Here is a 21745-nt window from a genome sequence, read left to right as displayed (position 1 = left end):
TATCCACACCAAAGAAATGACTTTTCCATGTAGATTAGAAAAAGATGATGCTACTTTAAGCCATTCCTAAGCTCTCTTAATGCTGGTGGTTACACTCTGAGATTTCCTAACTATGCGTGTATGCACACACACTTAGGTATTTATGTATATATGCACAGCACACATATGTATAAATATATTTTTTTCATAACTGTATGTTGTTTCCCCTGTTTGATTGCAAATTCCCTCAGTTATCAAACTGTTACTTACTTCCAACATGTACAATTTATGGGTTTGGGATCTTGGATTTAGAGCTTAGAGATAATAGAGACTTTCCTTTTAAAACAAATAATTTATGGAATAAAACAAACATTTTCATAACAGTATAATAAAAAGAGTGAACAAAAAAATGAAAACCTACAAATACCTCTTCCTTTCAAATACACAACAAATTATCATGTAACTTTCTCCCCCACCTCTTGTTTTTCTTCCCTACATCTCCCAACAATTTAGAAGTGGTTGCCATTTAACTTAAATAAATATGTATATGTAGTTATCTATAAATACTTCTATTTATCAGTTGTTTTTCTGGAAGCAGATACTTTCTTTCTTCATATGTCCTTATGGTTAACTTAGGTGTTTATAATAGCGAAAGCCACTTATTCATTCCCAGTTGTTTAAATATATTGTTCTTACTGTATGCAATGCTCTTTTCTTTCTGCTCATTTTACTCTTCATTATTTCACTCAAACCTTTCTATGTTTTTCTAAGAAAAACGTAGCTCATCAATTTCAAATAATATTCCATCACAATCATCCAATCCCATCATGTTCAGCCATTCACCAAATGAAGTGAGTTCCCAATATTCCACTAGCAGGATATGACTGAACTAAAAAATTGAGCCAGTTTCTCCTGTTAAGTCCAAACTGGGCAAACTTTCTACCATACCATTTTTACCACAAGTGAAATTATACTGAAATTGCTTTCCCTCTTTAAATATTTGATTAAGTTCTATTTAAAATGTTGCTTTAGTATGTTTTGATCAAGACATGGTAGATAAGAATGAGAAGTGGTGAGATAATGAAAAAAATTGTATTTGGAGTTAGAAGACATATTCAAATCTTGACTATTAATTAAGTACCAGTGGTAATCCACATGCACATAATTTTTCTCATTTCTTAAATAAAGTAGTAACTGGATGAGGTTTTAATTACCTTTTTCTCTGTAACTGTTTTTACTGTTTTATTTTTTAAGTGCCAATTTATAACAAAGTGCTTGTTTTCTTGCTTAGCTAATTAAATAAAAGAAAGTTTATTTTGTTTTAGAGAAGTAAAGTGTTCTTTGTCAATCACATATAGAAACAGATTTTGTTATGTAATTTCATTTTTAAAACCAATGAAATATAATTGATTGTATGCTCAACCTTATGGTTATACTCCCAACCTCTGGATTCCATTTTTCTGATGATTGAATACATTGTGAAAGTGAACTATGTCGATTGAAGCTTGTCAAGTAACAAAATCAAATATCACAAAATAGTTGGAAAGGAAAGAGAAACATTCCAGCATGCTTTTTGGCTTAGGACAATCCTGATCCATGAAATTTGAAATAATTTTATCCCCCCTTGCTTTAGACCAAAAATAAGTAACTTTGTATTGGGAATTATTGAGATCAAGAAAAAGCAGAACCACTTAAGGCACATGGAATTTAGACTGAGTACCTGATCTAGAGCCCATATTCTAAAGATTCTTCTCCAACAGGAGACCATAGGGTTAATTCTCAGATCTGTGTCTTCCTCCTTTGGTATATAAAACCCTCTAAGAACGAAGGACTTGGTAATATGACTGATGTGACAATTTATTTCTGTCTCAATTCTACCAGTTAATAAACTAATGGAATAATCCTCTTTCCTTCCTCCATGCCTTCATAAGGATCTTTTGATTGAAAGGTCGTAGGAACATTAGAGACAGAGGTGTGTTAGGACCAATTCATATAGTCTCATAAAAAAAGTTTACTGTTCAATTTTCAGCATGAATATTTACATCTTGGAAATTAGCAAACACTACAAATAGGGGCTTGACATTCTTTTAATGGTTTAAATTCAAGAAAAAAATATTAAATAAGCAAATTAATTTTTTGTTATGCGTATATTTTCCCCTAGCAAGCTGGTTGTTTTTACCATCATACCATTGTTTCGAGGTCATCCTGAAAACAAAAGAGATTAAGTTATTCAGGGTCATAATTCTATGTTGTTAATAGCAGAGCTGAATTGTGGACATGGCAGAGAAAAGTTCTGGGAGATACATTGGAGGGTTGAAAAATTATAAACTCCAGGTCCAGTATTTATTGCATGTGTTAACTTGGGTTGATTTATAGAAAGGGATGGAGAGACCAACCCCCTCAATTTATAGCTTAGTAAATAAGGTCCAAACATTCATACAAATAGGTCTCTTTGACTTTAGCATCATTACTTTTTGCAGAATGCCATGATGCCATGTCTAGAGAACAAATTCTTCAGTTTAACAGTTTTGATCAAATAGAAATTTTAGATCAATTAAATGATTGTTTTTATGAATGTCATCTTCCATTTGTCCCCAGACTTAATTTTCCTCTTTATAGCTAATAGAAGAGAAGAAATATGTTCACCTCTCATGAAGATAAAATCTAATAATACATTCATGTCCCTATCCAGAGAAATCAAATCACCTGAATTTCTTAGATGATATAATTCCATGACTTAGCCTTATACAGTAAAATTTTCTTCCCTTAAAAAATTCAAGGAAATATTTCTAGGAGGGGAGCAAAAACTGGAATCTCAGAGAAAGAAATGTATAGTACTATTTGATGCTAAACAGGGGCATAGGAGAGTCCTTTTTAGCTTTGAAGACTGACATATCTACCTTTCATGAACAAAAGTGTATATATATATATATATGTCTATAATAGCATACATACTGCCCATCCCCTCAAATTTAGTATGAGCCTACTGCTTCTCATATTATAATCATGAACATTGGGAAATGTAGGCTCTACCTTTTAATTATAACTACATTAGAAACCTTAGAAACATAGGGGGCTTTCTCTTCAATGTAGTTATAATACTGCATATAATACAATAGGTTTGGAAACATTTCTTTTAGAAATCAAGTTAAAATTATGCAGCACCAAAAATGTTTGTGGCAGTACTTTTTGTAGTGTCAAGAAACTGGAAACTGAATGGATGCCCATTAATTGGAGAATGGCTGAATAAGTTGTGGTATATGAATGTTATAGAATATTATTGTTCTGTAAGAAACAACCAACAGGATGATTTCAAAGAGGCCTGGAGAGACCTACATGAACTGATGCTAATTGAAATAAGTAGAATCAGGAGATCATTATACACTGCAATGACAAGATTATATGATGATCAATTCTGATGGATGTGTCTCTCTTCAACAATGACATGATTCAAACCAGTTCTAATTGTTCAATAATGAAGATAGACATCTACACTCAAAGAGAGAACTGTAGGAGCTGAGTGTGGACCACAATATAGCACTCACTCTTTCTATTGTTTGTTTGCATTTTGTTTTCTTTAGCAGTTTTTTTCCTTTCTTGATCCGGTTTTTCTTGTGCAGCAAGATACCTGTGTGAATATGCATACATATATTGGATTTAACATATATTTTAACATATTTAGCATGTATTGGACTATCTACCATCAAGGGGAGAAGGTGGGGGGGGGAAGGAGAGAATAATTTGGAACAGAAGGCGTTGCAAGGGTCAATGTTGAAAAATTACTCATGCATATGTTTTGTAAATAAAAAGCTTTAATTTAAAAAAAAAAGAGAGAGAATTATGCAGCACCAGTAATATTAGAAAATGTTCAGGAGCATACCTGCACCAAGTAGCATTTGTAATAAGCCAAATGAGAAATAATTGGGAAGTGCATATTTTTATTAAGAAATTGCTTAAATAATTAAAGTCCAGAATATTTCTCCATTTGTTTTGTAAACCACATTCAGAGCATATGTACATAGAAGAAAAAACTTGATGATTTGCTCAGTAGTGGAATCAAATCATCTTGTGAACTTTCACTGACACATGATAAATGATATGGAATAGACAAATCCTATTTGGGACTTCAAAACACATAAATAATAATGCTCCTTCAAACACCCTAAATATTCAGATCCTCAACCAATTCATTAATCTATTCTTAGCCACACACAAATATGAATATATCTGTGATCTTTCCATAACCAACGAAAATGTTCTCTCTGTGTTGAAGAATTCTGAAATTCCCAAATCTGACTGTAATCAGTTATTTTTTCCTTGTTCCTTTGCCTTCCATTAACAAGCCTTGTTATTTTTTTCATATAATTCCAATTTCTCTACACTTCAGTTTTCTTTCAGGTCATCTCTTCTGCACTAGGATATCCTCTCCTTTTTTCCCCATCTTGATTGCTTGGTGAACCAGTTCAATTTTACACTGTTCCTTTGTCAAGTCTTTAGCTCCCTTAACATATTACCGATATCATCGTCACATTTTAGCCTTGGATGATTCTCAGCAACCACTGCCTTTACCCATACACATATATGTATATGAGTGTACATATACATGTACACTCCAATAAATGTGTCTATCTTCTCTCCTCTCACCCACTTCTTAACATCTTGTAATTGCTTTTGAACTTCATTATTCCACTGAAATTCTCTCTTGCTCTCTCTCCCTCTCTCTCCCTCTCTGCCTCTCTGTCTCTGTCTCTCTTTCCTCTCTCTCTCTCTCTCTCTCTCTCTCTCTTTCTCTCTTTTTCTCTCTCCCCCCTCTCTGTCCCTCTCTCTCTCTCTCTCTTTCTCTCTCTGTCTCTGTCTCTGTCTGTCTGTCTCTCTCTCCCCTCTCTCTGTATCTCTGTCTCTCTCTCGCTGTCTGTCTCTCTGTCTCTCTGTCTCTCTCTCTCTCTCTCTCCCTCTCTCATTTTTAATGGTATTCTAACTGCCAATCCAGTCACCTTTTTGGAATTCATATTCTCCTTAACATCTCTAAGATCCTTGGTATTGAGGCTCAACTTTCTTCATCTTCTCTTCTCTTTGGGTTTTTGGGATACCATACTTTCCTGGTTCTCCTACCAAATTGAAATAGTTATTTCTCCCCTTATTCTGTCCTTCTTGATGTGCTTATTAATGGCAAGAGCATTTTAATTTTTTCAGGTCCTCAGAAATGCAATCTGGATTTCATCCTTCACTCTTCATTATTTCTGCTCCAGCTTTGCCCCTATGTGATTCATTGCCAAAGTCTATCATACCTTTGAAACAACTCAGAAATATGTTCAATTTTCCTTTTTGATACTGCCACCATCCTGGTGCAAACCTTCATCAGTTCAGGCTCAGAATACTGCAATAACCCTGGTGCTTCTATTTGCCTCTCCACCCCCAAACCACTTTATATTCGCCTGCTAAAATTTTTTTCCCCAAAAAATGGATCCTTCCACATTCTCTCTCATCTGACAAACTCCAGTAATTTCTTATTGCTGGAAAATTCAATTTTAAAAATCTATTGATTTTGGTCAGAAACAAAGACAGAGTGAAACAATTATTTTTTGGCTGTAGACAACTTAGAAGGTCAGCAGAAAAGGTTTGTCTCAATATTGTGAAAAGGCCTTGAGAAAACAGCAAAGCAGGAGCAAACCTTGGGAGCCCACTGAATTGGTAGCAACAACAGCAGCAGGTTCCAGGAAGTCTGAACCCATAAGTTCAGGAGCTTGTGAAAAGAAGATCTCTGTACTAGTACTGAGGCAAAATTCTTTTGCCCATACTCAGATCTAGGATGTAGTCCTGGCTCACAGTCTGAGACGAGCACATTTAAACTTTGAGCCAGAGTGGATTTATAACCTTCCTCACAATTCCAGGGTAGAAAAGAGTGCTTGTGATCACTCACAGGTAAGAGCATAGGTCAATAAAGTAGTAAACAAAATCCTCTGTTTAGCATTCAAAGTTCTTCATAATTTAATCATGACCTCACCTTTATCACTACTCTCACAGACAAACCTTCCCAGGCTTCTTATACCTTACTCTCTGCTGCATTATCTTCAATCTAGACATGTTGGCTTCATGCTCCTTAATGCTTAAATAAGAAACATTAATTCTCAAGGAGTTTTCCTAGGCTGTCCTCCATGCTATAATGTTCTAGTCCATCATCTCTACCTTCCTTTTTTTTCTGAGACAATTGGGGTTAAGTGACTTGCCTAGGGTCACACAGCTAGGATGTGTTAAGTGTCTGAGACTAGATTTGAACTCAGGTCCTCCTGACTTCAGGGATAGTTCTCTATCCACTGTGCCATATAGCTGCTCCTTCCTCATTCCTTAATGGTATATGTATTGTATACAAACACACACACACACACACACACACACACACACACACACACACTCATATGAAGATTATTTGTACATGTTTGCTTGCTTGTTGTTTCCAAATTCCAAAACTGCAAGGAGTGACTTTGTGTCAATCAATGAAGAAGTAAAAAGAAATAATATGAAAACTTTTATTATACTTAAAAAGAATCATAAATAATGAAATAGTGATGCATAATAAAAACATATCAAATAGCATAAAATCTACATGTTTTCCTTTTTTTACTGTCTGATTTAATATTTTATTTTCCTGGTTATATGTAAAACAATTCTTTATATTTGTAAAACTTTGAGATCCAGATTGTCTCCCTTCTTTTCCTACCTCCCTCCTTATTGAAAGACATATATGAAATTATCTAAAACATTTCCATAAACTAACATTGGGAAAGAAAACACAAATCTTTCCCAACTCTTACCCTCTTAATGGCTGAATAAATTGTGGCATATGAATGCCATAGAAAACTATTGTTCCATAAGAAACGACCAGCAAAATGATTTCAGATAAGCCTCTAGTGCCCTACATGAACTGATGCTAAGTTAAATGAGTAGGATCAGGAGATTATTATACACGGCAACAACAAAACTATATGATGATCAATTCTAATGGACATGGGTCTCTTCAACATTGAGATGATTCAAACAAGTTCCACTTGTTTAGTGATGAAGAGAGCCATCTACACTCAGAGAGAGAACCATGGGACTATGGAACACAACATAGAATTCTCACTCTCTGTGTTGCTATTTGCTTGCATTTTGGTTTCTTTCTCAGTTTTTCTTTTTCTTTTCTTGATCTGATTTTTCTTGTGCAACAAGATAACTATATAAATATGTATATATATATATTGGATCTAACATGTATTTCAACATATTTAACATGCATTGGACTACCTGCTAGCTAGGGGAGGAGGTGGGGAGAAGGAGGGGAAAATTTGGAATAAAAGGTTTTGCAAGGATCAATGTTGGAAAAATTACCTATGCATATGTTTTGTAAATAAAAAGTTTTAATAAAAAAACATAGTGGGGAACATATGTAAATATCTACATTTAACAAATGACCATATTAACCAATATTGAAATGTCTTCAATAACCAGTAATTACATTACTCAAAAGATGGAGTTTATAAGAGAAGCTGAAAAAAGTAGATTAGTGAACATTAAGAGATAACTTTAAATAAGTTTAAGGAGAAAAAGAAGTTCTTATTTCTTAGAGGCATATAGTACTTAATTGTGGGCTACCTTGTATTTTATTTGGATACATATCTTTACAATTATATTAAACTCCTTAAACCATCAACCCTGTCTTAGTCTTCTTTAAAAATCACTGCATACCTATTGTAGCATAGCAGTGATTTAACAAATATTTAAATTATTGAATGGATTAATTCTAATTTTTTTCTCTGCATCATTTCAAGTATAGCTCACATATATTTTCTGTTGCTTTCTATTTGTAGTTCTATTTCATTTTTATTACAGATCTACTAAAAAAAGAGAGAAAACAAACATGAAAAATCACACATAAGTAACAGAATTTATGTTATTGGGATTGTCAGATGTCCCAGAGCTCCAAATGGTCATTTTCTTTTTCTTTTTATTGGCATACAGCCTCAGCATTGCTGGCAATATGATTATTACCATCCTCACCCCCTGCAGGATTCTTATCTGCAGACCCCAATGTATTTCTTCTTCTGAAATTTCTTCTTTTTAGAAATTTCATTTACAACTGCTTATATTCCCAGATTCTTGGACACAATTATTACTGAGGACAAGACTATTTCCTACAGTGACTGCATGGTTCAGTTGCTTTTCTTCATTCTCTTGGGAGTAACTGAATTTTATCTTCTAAATTGAGTGAGTAGAAAGAAATTTCTACTGCTCATTACAACTTTTAAATAAGCTAAACAAATCTTTTTCTTTGTTTGAAGAAAATAAAATCTTCTTATCATGTACATGAAGGCTTTATTGCTGATTCCTTAAACTATACATGAAGGTATTTAACATGGGAGCTCCCCTTGCTCAGTATCACCCTTGCTCAAAGATACAGCTGCCACACAAAATGGAGATGACAAAAGTCTTTTGAAATATTGATGTGTCAGAAATATAAAGATAAAGAGACATATGGGAGTTGAAAAATCTTTGGGCAGACAGAAATCTCTTCTCATTATAGCCTTTTAGTTATATTTCTAATATGTTAATATTTCAAAAGACTTTTTAATTTACAGATTAAATTCATCCACCAAATCCACTTGTATTTAATTTTTATACACTTGTACATGTTTTATAACTTGTACATGTTGTTTCCCTCAATGGAATGTAAGGTCTTTGAGAATGGGGACTACTTAATTTTCTGTCATATTTCTCCATCTATAGCAGAACCTATCACACTCACAAAGAATATAGATTGTAAATTCTTATTTTTTTTTATTTAATAGTCTTTTATTTACAGGTTATATGTAAGGGTAACTTTACAGCATTAACAATTGCCAAATCTCTTGTTCCAATTTTTCACCTCTTACCCCCCACCCTCTCCCCCAGATGGCAGGATGATCAGTAGATGTTAAATATATTAAAATATAAATTAGATATACAATAAGTATACATGACCAAACCATTATTTTGCTGTACAAAAAGAATCAGACTTTGAAATATTGTACAATTAGCTTGTGAAGGAAATCAAAAATGCAGGTGGGCATAAATATAGAGATTGGGAATTCAATGTAATGGTTTTTTGTCATCTCCCAGAGTTCTTTCTCTGGGCGTAGCTGGTTCAGTTCATTACTGCTCCATTGGAAATGATTTGGTTGATCTCCTTGCTGAGGATGGCCAGGTCCATCAGAACTGGTCATCATATAGTATTGTTGTTGAAGTATATAATGATCTCCTGGTCCTGCTCATTTCACTCAGCATCAGTTCATGTAAGTCTCTCCAGGCCTTTCTGAAATCATCCTGTTGGTCATTTCTGTAAATTCTTATTGATTGATTGGCTTTTGTAAGTAAATATTCCTTGTATAAATTCATGTCAGAATACCTCTATGTCTGAAGAAATGAACTTTGAGTTGCTATAGCTCCTTCCAAAAAATAACCGTTACTGTATACCTGTCTTGCTTTTGATAAAGATCTCCATTGAGAAGACCTTAATAAAAGTTATTCTCACTTTAATCAGACTAGGAATCATAGAACATAAGATCTGCCAGAATTTATGTTCCACTAGCTAGCATAACATTCAAGATGCCAAAGTCACATTCTTAAGTTGATGCAGTTTTTTTGCTCAGTGGAAGATTGCTATTCTTACTCAAATGCTCAGGTGAATTTGTAATCTCACCACCAATCTGGGAGTTTGTGACAATGATGCAGAGTGCTATCCATCCAGGACTGCCCATTTTGTATGATTCTTGTCCATATCCTCCCTAAAGTTTTTATCCAGTTCATCCAACATGTTAGATTTACTCCTAGAGTACTCCTAGCTTACTCATGAAATCACCAAAGAATGATTAGAGCACACTGACCCATCCAATAAATATGTTTTGTTTTTGCCATTATTGCTAATTCATCTTCTACTCATATCACAACATTTCTTAAGGGCATCATTTGTGTGTGTGTGTGTGTGTGTGTGTGTGCTTGTGTTTGTATGCATATACATATATAGAGATATAGATAGATAAATGTTTAGATCCTAGTTGATTACATTTTGCAACTTCTTCATATCTACCTTGTAACTTTTTTTCTCCTTTTGTGATATCCATATAACAATATTCCATATAGCATCACCTAATACCTTTCTGTCTATTCCCTCTACTAGTCTCTCAAGTAATGAAAAGCTCAGGCCCTTCCTTGCTCTCTTTATAATATAACCCTTGAAGGCTTGGAATTTCATACCTGTCTATCACCAATTATTAACCCTAAGACTTCTATTCTGTTCCGTTGCAATAGATATAGCATGTCAATACTTAAATTATTCTTTGTTTCTTGCCAAATCTTATCTCCAGATAATTCCTATCATAAATCTCTTCTACTCCTCATGAGCTGCTGAATGAAACTAGAAGGAAATCTAAAAAATTATATAAACTGGACACATTACAAAATCATGTTATCCAACTTCAACTTAGCCTTCATCTTATCAAAGCAGTAAATAATACTCTTATTTCTCCCTAAATGATTCCATGTGCCAGAAGCACTTTCCTTTTCCATTCTTCCTCAAATACTCCACATCTCCTCCTCCCCCACATCTCATCTGAAAATCTTGCTTCTGTTCTTGCATAACACTGTGGCCAATCAATGTGAATTTCTTTTCCTTTAATAAACCTGGAATGCTAGAAAACACAGAAAGAATCAGAGTCTCTGTCTTTTAAACATTCTATTAAACTGTAATCTTTTGTCTTTTTTAAGACTAAAAGTGAAGACAGTGATGAGGGTTAGAGAAATTTTCCATGAAAACAGCTATTATCATTTCAGAAGACCAATGAAACTTAAGGGAAGGATGAGACATACATTTTCAGTATAGAGAATATTTATATTTTATTTGCTTGACTACTACTTTTCCTTTTTTTTTCTCTTTTCAATTTGAAAAAGGTAGGAGAGGAGAGTAGCAAGTCAATTCAATAAACATTTTTGAGCACTATGCACAGAACAGTGATAACTGCTGGCAATGCAAATAGTTAACATGAAAAACCTTTACAATTTAATGGAAGAAGACAATACTGAAAATAGAAGCTAAAAACTGACAGTAACAATCAAATGGAGTTATCTAAAAAGTTTTGAGGCCAGGAAAGATCTCAACAGAGTTTAATAATCTACTAATTATAGAGAAAGGTATATCTATGAAAATAGTTTACAAAGGAAAAAAGAAAACAGATGATTTCAAGAGATGATTTCAATGTTTAAAAAACAATGATTCTTTAAAATTTCAGAACACAATAAAAGTGAAGTAAAAAATAATTACATATTGAAGACAAAACATATGAGAATGCAAAAATATTTGCAGTTTAGGCTCAATTTTCTTTTTGTACATTTATTTTAGTTATAGTATGTTTATTTTATTTGGTGTTTGTTAATTTTACCAAAAAATAAAGATAAATACTACACGTTTCCCACGAATAACCTATATCTGATTGTGTACTCTCTCAAGGAGAACATGGGGAAGAAGGGATAGAATGTAGAATTTAATACATTGAGATTATGTGTGTGTATGTGGAGAGACAGAGAGAAAGAGAGAGAAACAGAGAAAGAGAGATAAGGGATAGAAAGATGGATAAGAAGAGGAAGAGAGAGAGAGAGAGAAAGATAGAGAGAGAGAGAGAGATAAGGGATAGAAAGATGGATAGGGAGAGGGAGAGAGACAGAGAGACAGAGAGAGAGAGAGAGAGAGAGAGAGAGAGAGAGAGAGAAGAATGATAAAAGCAGGAGTGGCAGTTTGGAGAATATCAATACAAAGTACTTAGATGATGATATACTGTAATAACTACAAAAGATGGCAAAAAATTAGTGAAACAGATAAAAAAAGAATCACAAAAAATTCCAGGGAATCCTCTAGAGGAGAAAGAATGAGGGTTTGAAAAGCTATTTTTGAATTCAAATGCAAAATATTATTATTTTTATGTGAACATAAATAATTCTCAATACTGGAAACGGCCTCTGCCTACAAAGATCAAAACCCATTTGTTCTTTTTCAGTTGAGTCCTAGAGCACAAAGAGAAGGCTTCAGTGTTGTCCCCAAGCACACCACTAAATTAGGTTACATACTTTCCTAACTATATTCCAGTCCTATTCTCCCTCCTATTTCTATTTTTGACATGATGGAGAAAATGGAGTGTTCAGGGAAGACTAGCACCTGTGTTGTGAAGATTTGCAAACTCTTTTCAGGACTGCTCATCCACTTTTTGTGTCCATCTATCACCACATTTCACATGTGGTTCCAAAAGCTGTAGCATGCCTTGGGGCCATACCATAATAAAACCATTTTAGAAGATGATCTAAAGCAGCTTGAGGGTAAATGACAAGTCTAAAACTTGCCATCAATGAGCTAAAGGTTTATTTACTCCAAGTATATGAAGCCGTGGTGGAATGAACAGTTAAAAATTTGTTCCAATGCCCAAAAAGGTGACTGAAGCATCGGCTTTGGAGCTCTTAGAGCTTGGTTAGATGCCAAGGTTATTCATTGCATTCTGGGCCATTAGTAATCCCTTCATTTGTGTTTTGCCATTGCACTTTGATGACTGGAAGAGAGTGAAGCTGATAACTTTGTGCAACCCTGTATTACATAAATACAATTCACTCAAAAGTCAAGACAGCACTCTCTGCTGTCATTCATCCTGTTGGAAAAATGAAGGACTAATAACATTGCTGTCATTATTATTACACCAGTTCTTCCATTCTGTCCTCTTTGGCTATATAAATACATATATTTGACTATATATAAATATATACATTTATCATTAAATCATTTCACTGGAATATATAAATTTTGAACTTGGTGTCCTACTTATTGCAGTAAGATTTTTTTGACTGTTTTCATTAAAATAAAACAAGAGAGAAAGAATAGAGGGAACAAAGATATAGAACATAGGGAAGCATTTTCCCTTAGAAATAGGAGTTAAATACTTTGATCTTTGACACAAGAGAGCGGTTCTGTGGAGAATGTGTATTGTGGGAAGTTGGCAATGGAATTCTTCTGAATTTACAGCATTCCTGATGATACAGAACAAAAGCATTCTTAGAAAATGAGCTCCAGAGAATGATGGACAAGGACCTTATCACATAATATTGTGTAATTAATCAGTTGAATAGGTGTGCAAATAATTATAGATTCCAATTAGGTATTTAGCTTGCCAAGAATTTTTTTCATCCCTTTGGGCACTGTCTCATAAGCTTCTATTTCCAACTTGTGTTAAGGTGGACTAGGTTTTATATTCTTTCTTGTCTTGTGAATCTTCCTATCCATGACAACGTTGCCTTGTTCAGTGAATTGATTCTACTGAGCAGGTATTTCTAATAGTTGATAACATATCTTTTGTATTTCTAGAAAATCAGTACTGAAAGTTATAAAGAACTTTACATTCCCTATACAGTTGTATGGCATATTTCACAGAGATTAAATTAGTAAAATATCTCAGAATATTAAAAAAAACAAATTATAATTAAATGACCAGTTAGAAAATAGTTCCAGACATATCCCCATTGGCTTACAATAAGCATGAGTCTCATGTATTGTGTGAAGGAGCATGTACTTGTGTGAGAGGTAATGAACAAGCATCTCATATGGCCAGAATGAACTCAGTACTTCTAAGTTTTTAGGAAAATTATATAGGATATTATGATCAAGTTTTCAACAGTCACCTCTCAAGGACTGCCAAAAAGTAAGTGTGTTTTTGGTTTAATATTTTTTTTTATTGAGAGAGAGAGAGAAAGAGACAGAGAGAGAGATAGTGGAGAGACATGAAGGGAGGGAGGAAGGGAGAGAGGAAGAGAGAGAGATAATTTATAAATTTGATCACATATACTGCTTTATCCTCACAAAATCATTTATAGTCAACAGAATAAATATGAAATATGATCTTCACATTGTCATTTTATTCTCAACCACTTATTTATTACTGCTGTCATATGTGAGAACAATGCTGAAAATTGTAATTCCTTGTCCTTTAATCCATAGGATCATAGATTTTAGAGTTGGAGACCCCTTGGAGACCTCTCAGAGCTCATCAGGTTCAATACTCTTAATTGTTTAGTTGAGCAAAGTGATTAAATCAATTTTTTTTTAAAGCAAACAAGTAGGAAAGACAAGATTTAGATCAAAATCCCTTGGCCCTGAATACAACAATCTTTCCATGATAATATATTGCTTCCAATAATGAATAATGCAAAATCTTTAGAAAAAAGCTTCTTAAATATGACTAGACAATTTTTTTCCTTTCCTTAGAAAGTGAAATAATGTGGATTTAGCATAAGAAGACCTGGTCTTAAATGTTATCCTGGCCACTTCGGAGACATATAATGCAGGATACGTGACAAAATTATTACCAAGTTCTACTGCAGCTCTAAATTCTAGCATCTCTTAATTGAAATTAAATTAATTGCACAGATAATGGAAGCTAATAATTCCCAGTTTGATATGAAGAAAGAGAAAGAAAATTTCTCAGAGAATTTAGGGAAAAACTCTCTGAAGTAATATTGAAAAAATGTTATCAAATAACTTAGCAAATAAAATTTCACTGGAATGTCCTGGGAATATGTAATTCTATCAGAGCAATAATAATGGATAGAAATTTTAAAGTGTTTATATTTATCATCAATCAGAAATAGCTTTTGTCCAAAATATAGAACTAAATCATTGCCCTTAATAATGACAAAATAAATTTATATTTCTATCACTCAATGAATAAAATAGGTACTTATTATTTTTTAAATTGGACTTAAAAATTGGGGATATCATGAAAGAAAAGGAATGCAGTGACAGGGAAGAGTAGCCAGAGAATCTTGAAGATTTCCTTGATTTTCATTTTTTTTTTCGTATTTTCTAAAGAAGCTTCATGGAAGAAAAATTTTAATACATTGTGATATATGCAAGATGAGGAGATCTAACATTCAAAGTTCTTATATAAATTATAAGAGATTTCCATAAATCTTAGTATAACCATAAAATATCATTAAGATAATAAGAAAAAAATGAAATGGAATCAGTAAAGATCCAAGAAACAAAGATGTCACTTGTTTTCATCAGGGTAAGTGAGTATTACTAAAAAACATCCCTCAAAATTAATTATGTTCACAATCTTAATCCTATGAATAACTGATTAAACCACACTGTCTTTTTTCCTGTGAAATCCTCTGAGATTTTTATATTCTTATTTAACTGATGATGAAAAAGTTGGTGAAAACTATGAAACTGATCTACAGATAAGAGATAGAATATGACTTTCCCTTTGTGTTCAAGGTAAAAGAGAAGATTTGAGATAACTGAGGAACTAGTAAGTAAAGGTATTTGAGGAATACTTATATATTTGTACAAAATGATTTATAATTATCAAAATACTAACAGGAAATATTTAAGAATACTTGAAGCCCATAAACATAAGTAATTTTCAGGCTTAGAAAGAGTGTATATTATATTGCAATCCAGATATACTATGCTTAATAAACATATATGTAAAACAAAAGAACAGAAAGGAAGAAGCTTTGATGTATTTTTTTTACTATATGACAGTCACTGTGCAAATACATTTCACAAGTACAGCTCTTTAAGGTATATACTCTTATTGTCACAATAATTATTATAGTACTGTCATTATTATATATTATTGTCACCCTTGAGGAAACTAAGATGAAGTGTCTTGCCTGGGATCACATGGCTAGTGTCTATGGTGGGAGACTGAGAAAAAAGAAAATAAAGACAATTACATAGGGAAAGGAAAAAAAAATCAGTTGTTGAAATTAAAAGTATGAAGGGTTCTCTAAGGGAACCCTTAGATATATGTTCCACAGATATTGTGGATGTAGGAATGGAGGGTGTTGGAAATGTTCCAGTGTTGATACCATATTATTGCCACTATCAGAAATGCAAGCTACTTGAGGGCGAGAACTTATTTTTTATCTTTTTTGTATCCTTAGTACTTAGCACAGTCCTTGGGATAGAATAAGTACTTAAAAATATTTATTAATAGATGAATTATATGTGTGTGTGTGTGTGTGTGTGTGTGTGTGTTGTGTATGAAGAGAGAAATGGAGAGACAAATAGACCAGACATATTGATGATAGATTAATAGATAAATAGATGATAGATAGAATATTGATACCAGAAGTACAGTCAACAAAAGGATATGTTATAATAAACATAGCAGTAGATTTGGATATAAAAGAGTTATTTCACCCAGTCCTGCTGCTTATTATCCTGATGACTTTGAGCAAATTCTTTCACCTCTTAGCTCAGTTTCTTCATCTGTCAAATGAGAAGTGAATCACATGATTTGTAAGGCACTTTTTAAATTTAAGCACTATCATTTAACATCCCATGTTGACAAACTTTTAATTTCTTTGTCGCAGAATTTTAACTGAAACTATTACAAGTATGTCCTTCCTTCTTCCCTCTCCTCCCTCACAGAGAAATTAAATTGTTATTTTAATTAAATTATTGGAAAAATACAATCACTCTGCATAAATTCAGAGTGTAGTGAACTTTAATGGAGTGCATGTTATTATAGGGAAATATTTCTGTATTCCAACTGTTTTATATGTTAAAAGAAAAGTAATTTAGGGGAACGTGATGATAGCATTTGGACATCAAGAAGGTTGTTCCTAATTTAAGCTTCAGGACATTGTGCCAAATTTCCAACAAATAGTCTCAACTTCATACATAGCTTCCCTGGTTTACCTAGAGCTTAATCAAAGGTTACCTTTGGTTTTCTTAGGTAAATTTTTTTTCATTATCCCTAGAAATAAAGGATAAGAGATAATAGCAGGAAATTAAAAGTATAGATAATAGGAGAATATCCATAATATCATGGATACAGTCTAGTAGAGGTATTCCATACAGAAATAACTGTAAAATTCACTATGATACATGATAAGAGCAACAAAGATGCACAAAATGCTTCTAAAATAGAGACAGAGAGTTATTACTAACTAGTGGGGTATTATTATCCCATATGAAACAGACAAACTGAAGCAGATTTAAATTGCATATTGTAAGAATGATATGGGATGGAGGAAGGAGAGGAAAATGATATATTTCATTCATATAGAAGGAGGATTGTAAACAAAGTGCAAAATTTGAAACTTATCCTGAAGTGTATGATAAGTCTAGGCTGCCTGGAGGATAGCATGTATAAAATATGATACTGTAAGATGTTCCTAAGAAAGTAGTTTGGTGGACAATTACAGATGACTTTACATGATACGTTAAAGAAAAGAAAAGGAAGTTCTCATTCACTTAAAGCCATAAGTTACTGATTGCATTCTACCTTGGATTTTATTTATATATGTAAATCAGCAAGTATGTTAACCTCCTTAAATATATCAACAATGTTTTATGCTGAGACCCCTTTTTATGACAGAAACTTAATAAACTTTTGAAAGATTGAATGAATTAATTTTAATTCTTTGTGTCTATACCACTTCAAATATAGACCACATATACTGAAAATTGGGGATGCCATAAAAGAAAAGGAAGACAATGACAAAGAGGAGTATCCAGAAAGTCATGCAGATTTCCTTGTTTTTTTTTTTTTTGTTTTTTTGCATTTTCTAAAGAAGCTTCATAGAAGAAAAGATATCTTGACTATATTATGATATATGCAAGGGGAGGGGATCTAAAATTCAAAGTGGTTATATAGGCTATAAGAGATATGCATAAATTTTAGTATAACAACAAGTTATGGTTTTTTTGTTCCTTTCTATTTTTAAATTATATTTTCTTTTATTTTTATTGTATCTTTACTAGAGAAGAGAAAAATGAAAATGAAAAATCATACACAGGTGACAGAGTTCATCCTCCTGGGATTGTCAGATAACCCAGAGTTTCAAATGGTTATTTTCTTCTTCCTCTTACTTACCTACATACTCAGCATTGCTGGCAACGTGACTATCATAGTCCTTACACTGTTGGATTCTCATCTTCAAACCCCAATGTATTTCTTCCTCCGGAATTTCTCCATCTTAGAAATTTCATTTACAACTGCTTGTGTTCTCAGATTCTTGGACACCATTATTACTCAGGACAATACCATTTCCTACAATGGTTGCATGGCTCAGTTTTTTTTTGTCATTCTCTTTGGAGCAACTGAGTTTTATCTTTTAGCAGCCATGTCCTATGATCGCTATGTTGCCATCTGCAAACCCCTACATTATACAACCATCATGAGCAACAGAGTCTGCACATTGCTTGTGTTCTGCTCATGGCTGAGTTCATTCTTGATCATTATACCACCAACCATTCTGATGCAACAGCTTGATTATTGTGCTGATAATATCATTGACCATTATTTCTGTGACTATTCTCCCCTTTTACAACTATCCTGCACAGATACACAATTCTTAGAGACAATGGGCTTTTCCTGGGCTCTTGTGATCCTTATGTTTACATTAACATTAATAGTTCTCTCCTACACATTTATTATCCAAACAATTCTAAGAATCCCCTCAGTCAGTCAGAGGAAAAAGGCCTTCTCCACTTGTTCTTCTCACATGATTGTCATCTCCATGTCTTATGGAAGCTGCATCTTTATGTACATCAAACCCTCAGCGAAGGACAGAGTCTCTTTGAGCAAGGGGGTTGCTGTGCTCAATACATCAGTAGCCCCCATGTTGAACCCATTCATTTATAGCCTAAGGAATCAGCAAGTGAAACAAGCCTTCATGGACATGATACAGAGGATTGCATCTTTTTCCAAAAAGGAATTTTTGACCTGACTTAAAAGGTGTAATAAGAAGCAGATATTTCTGACAATCTATCCAATATTTGTCAAATCCTTCATATTTCTGCATATTTTTATTTTTGTTATCAATACTTTTAAAATTTTTAATTTAAAAATCAAATTTGCTCAACAAATTTGTATACGTTTATATATAAACAGCTTGTCTCTTTCAATAGAATGTAAGCTCCTTGAAGCTTGGTCCTGTGCTATTGGAGGGGAATATGAAGACAGAAAAAATACATAGTTTTATATCTTTATATTTCCCTTTTATAGCATAGTGCCTAATACTAAATAGATAGATAGTAACTTCTTTTTAAAAGAAATAAGTAGATATTAAATTCTTTTTAATTGATTGATTTTTTAAAAATGGGTGTTCCCTATGACCAAAGGGCTATCAAACTGTGCATATCAATTGATCCAGCAGTTTTTCTACTTAGCCTTTATCTCAAACATATCATAAAGGAGGGAAAAGGACTCAAAAAATTTTTGTGGCAACCTTTTTTATGGTGGCAAGAAACTAGAACCTGAATGTATGCTTATTAGTTGGAGAATGGCTGAATACATTATGGTACATGAATGTTATAGGATATTATTGTTCTATAAGAATCAATTTCACAGAGGCCTGGAGAGACTTACACGAACTGATGCTAAGTGAAGTGAATAGAACAGAAGGTCATTATATATGACAACAGCATGAGAATACAATGATCAATTCTGATGGACATGGATCTTTTCAACAATGAGATGATTCAGGCCAGTTCCAGTGGTCATTTGATGAAGAGACATATGCACCTAGAGAGAGAACTGAATTACAACATAGTATTTTCATTTTTTTTTGTTGTTGTTGTTGCTGTTTGCTTGCATTTTGTTTTCTTTCTCATTTTTTTAAATTTTTGGTCTGATTTTTAGTTGTGGAAATATGTGTTGCACATATTTAATATATATTGGATTACTTACCATCTAGGGGAGTGGATGAGGGGTTAAGGAAAAAAAATGGAATACAAGATTTTGTAAGGGTGAATGTTGAAAATTATCAATGAATATGTTTTAAAATGAAAAAAAAAACTTTAATAATAACTTTTAAAAAGTGGGTGTTTCTTCTATTTATCCGAATCCCTATACCCTCATACCTGACAAAATATTCTTTGAGTTGTTGTGGCCCCTCCAAAAATAAATCATCACTTCATACCTACCTTATTGCTGATAATTTTTTTTTTCCATTGTGAAGGCCTTAATCAAAGAATTTCTGATTTGATGACTCCTAGAATCACGGATCAAAATATGTTTTAGATCTCATGTTACAGTAGTAAAATGTCAATTAAAGATATCAATGTTACATTTCTATATACAAAAAAGTTATACTATTGATTACTTAGTGGAAAATTGCTTTCATTACTGAAATGAATTTGTAATCTCATCAATTTGCAAGTTTGTGCTGATGAAGATTGAAATCTATCCATTTCAGTCCATTTGGGGGGGATTCTTTTCTGTATTATACCAAAAGATTTTAATTGGGATTCCACCCAAGATACTAGGAGTTTTTCCTAGTTTTCTCATTAAATCAGTTAAGTATTAGAACATTTTGACTGTCCATATGTCATTTAATGTTTATACAATATCAATCTTTGCTTTTACAATCAATATTTGCTTCCTATCAAATTTTTTCTTGCTGTCATACTTAACTATTATATATTTCTAAAGTTCCTGCTTGCATATATCTTGCATCTAAATTTGTATCAACCAAGGACCTTTTGTTTTTCCTTTGAGTGACTTTTATATAACAATATACTACATATCATGTTTCTAGCCTCACCTAGCATTCTTTGCAACAACTCTTGGAGGCTGTGAGCTTCCTTTTCTATCTACCATTAATTATAGTCCTTTTATCTTTTGTTCAGTATTGCTATTGTAATCATGTTGACTTTTAAAGCAAATGTGTATATTTAGAGAAATTCTTTTCCATAATTTTCATCTATATTTCCCTTAGTCTGATCCTTTTCATATCCCAGTCCAATTCTGAACATCGTTGCCACTAAGTCCTATATAATAATTCCTATTCCACAATGAACACACTGGTATAAATTTTGAATCTATTTTCTCATATACATTCCAAATATTAGCCTTAAGTCACACCATGCTTCACTCTGACTACCCTGATTCTTGAATCCCTTCTCCAGCACTGGTATAATTCATTAAATTATATTTTAAAATTTAATTCATTTAAAATTTCCCTCTGAAGTAACATTATGGTAACTGTAGTATACTAGTTCTCTGATAATTTTTTTCCTTTTTTCTGAAATAGTTTACCACTTGGCTTACTATTTTTTATCCTGTTTAAATTCTTTTATGTCAGGATTTTACTATCCATATTTGTTCTTTCTCAAATTTCCTGCACTACTTTTTTCTGAATCTTCTTAAGCCCCGTAACATACTCCTTTATTGCCTCTCAGACAAACATTGGGATGATCACATAGTAAGTATGCCACTATTTCCTAATTAGAAAACTGACATTCCCTTATCTAGAACATCTAGCAATAAACTCCCGTTTCACTGCAATTTCTGTGTCTTTCCTAGTAAACTTATTCACCTTCCTCATCATCACCCTAATCCCACAACCATTCAGTATTTCTCAGGCCACATTCTGATTTCACTTTGCTTCCTCTAAAGTAAGTCAGAGGTAATCTTTTTGACTTCACACTGTCCTAGGCTCTTGATTTTTCTATCCATTTACTTTTTTCTTCCCATATCTTAGCTCAAGATAACTCCCATCACAAGCTTCTTCTGCTTCTCATGAACTCCTCAGTGAAGTTGGGAAGAAATCTTCAAAGTATATGAAGTGATACATGCCCATCAGTTGGGAATGGCTGAACAAGTTATGGTATATTAATATAATAGAATATTAATGTTTTCTAAGAAATGATCAGCAGACTTACTTCAGAAAGGCCTGGAGAGATTTACATCAATTGATG

General features: G+C 33.0%; 1 protein-coding gene across 1 annotated transcript; it reads left to right on the top strand.

The window, feature by feature from the left end:
- Nucleotides 1-17820: 17820 nt before the first annotated feature.
- LOC100915959 (olfactory receptor 6C1-like) lies at nt 17821-18798 on the top strand. Its single transcript, XM_003772457.4, has one exon. It carries the CDS (start codon nt 17821-17823, stop codon nt 18769-18771), a length of 951 nt encoding a protein of 316 aa, XP_003772505.3. The 3' UTR covers nt 18772-18798.
- The last annotated feature ends 2947 nt before the right edge of the window (nt 18799-21745 follow it).

This window comes from Sarcophilus harrisii, chromosome 5, assembly GCF_902635505.1.
Source record: "Sarcophilus harrisii chromosome 5, mSarHar1.11, whole genome shotgun sequence".
Lineage (NCBI taxonomy): Eukaryota > Metazoa > Chordata > Mammalia > Dasyuromorphia > Dasyuridae > Sarcophilus > Sarcophilus harrisii.
The sequence above is the reverse complement of the archived record's forward strand: the minus strand, read 5'-3'. Positions and strand labels throughout refer to the sequence as shown.

Coding starts and splice junctions, on each gene's coding strand:
- LOC100915959 (XM_003772457.4), top strand. CDS start 17,821: ATGAAAAATCATACACAGGTGACAGAGTTCATCCTCCTGGGATTGTCA.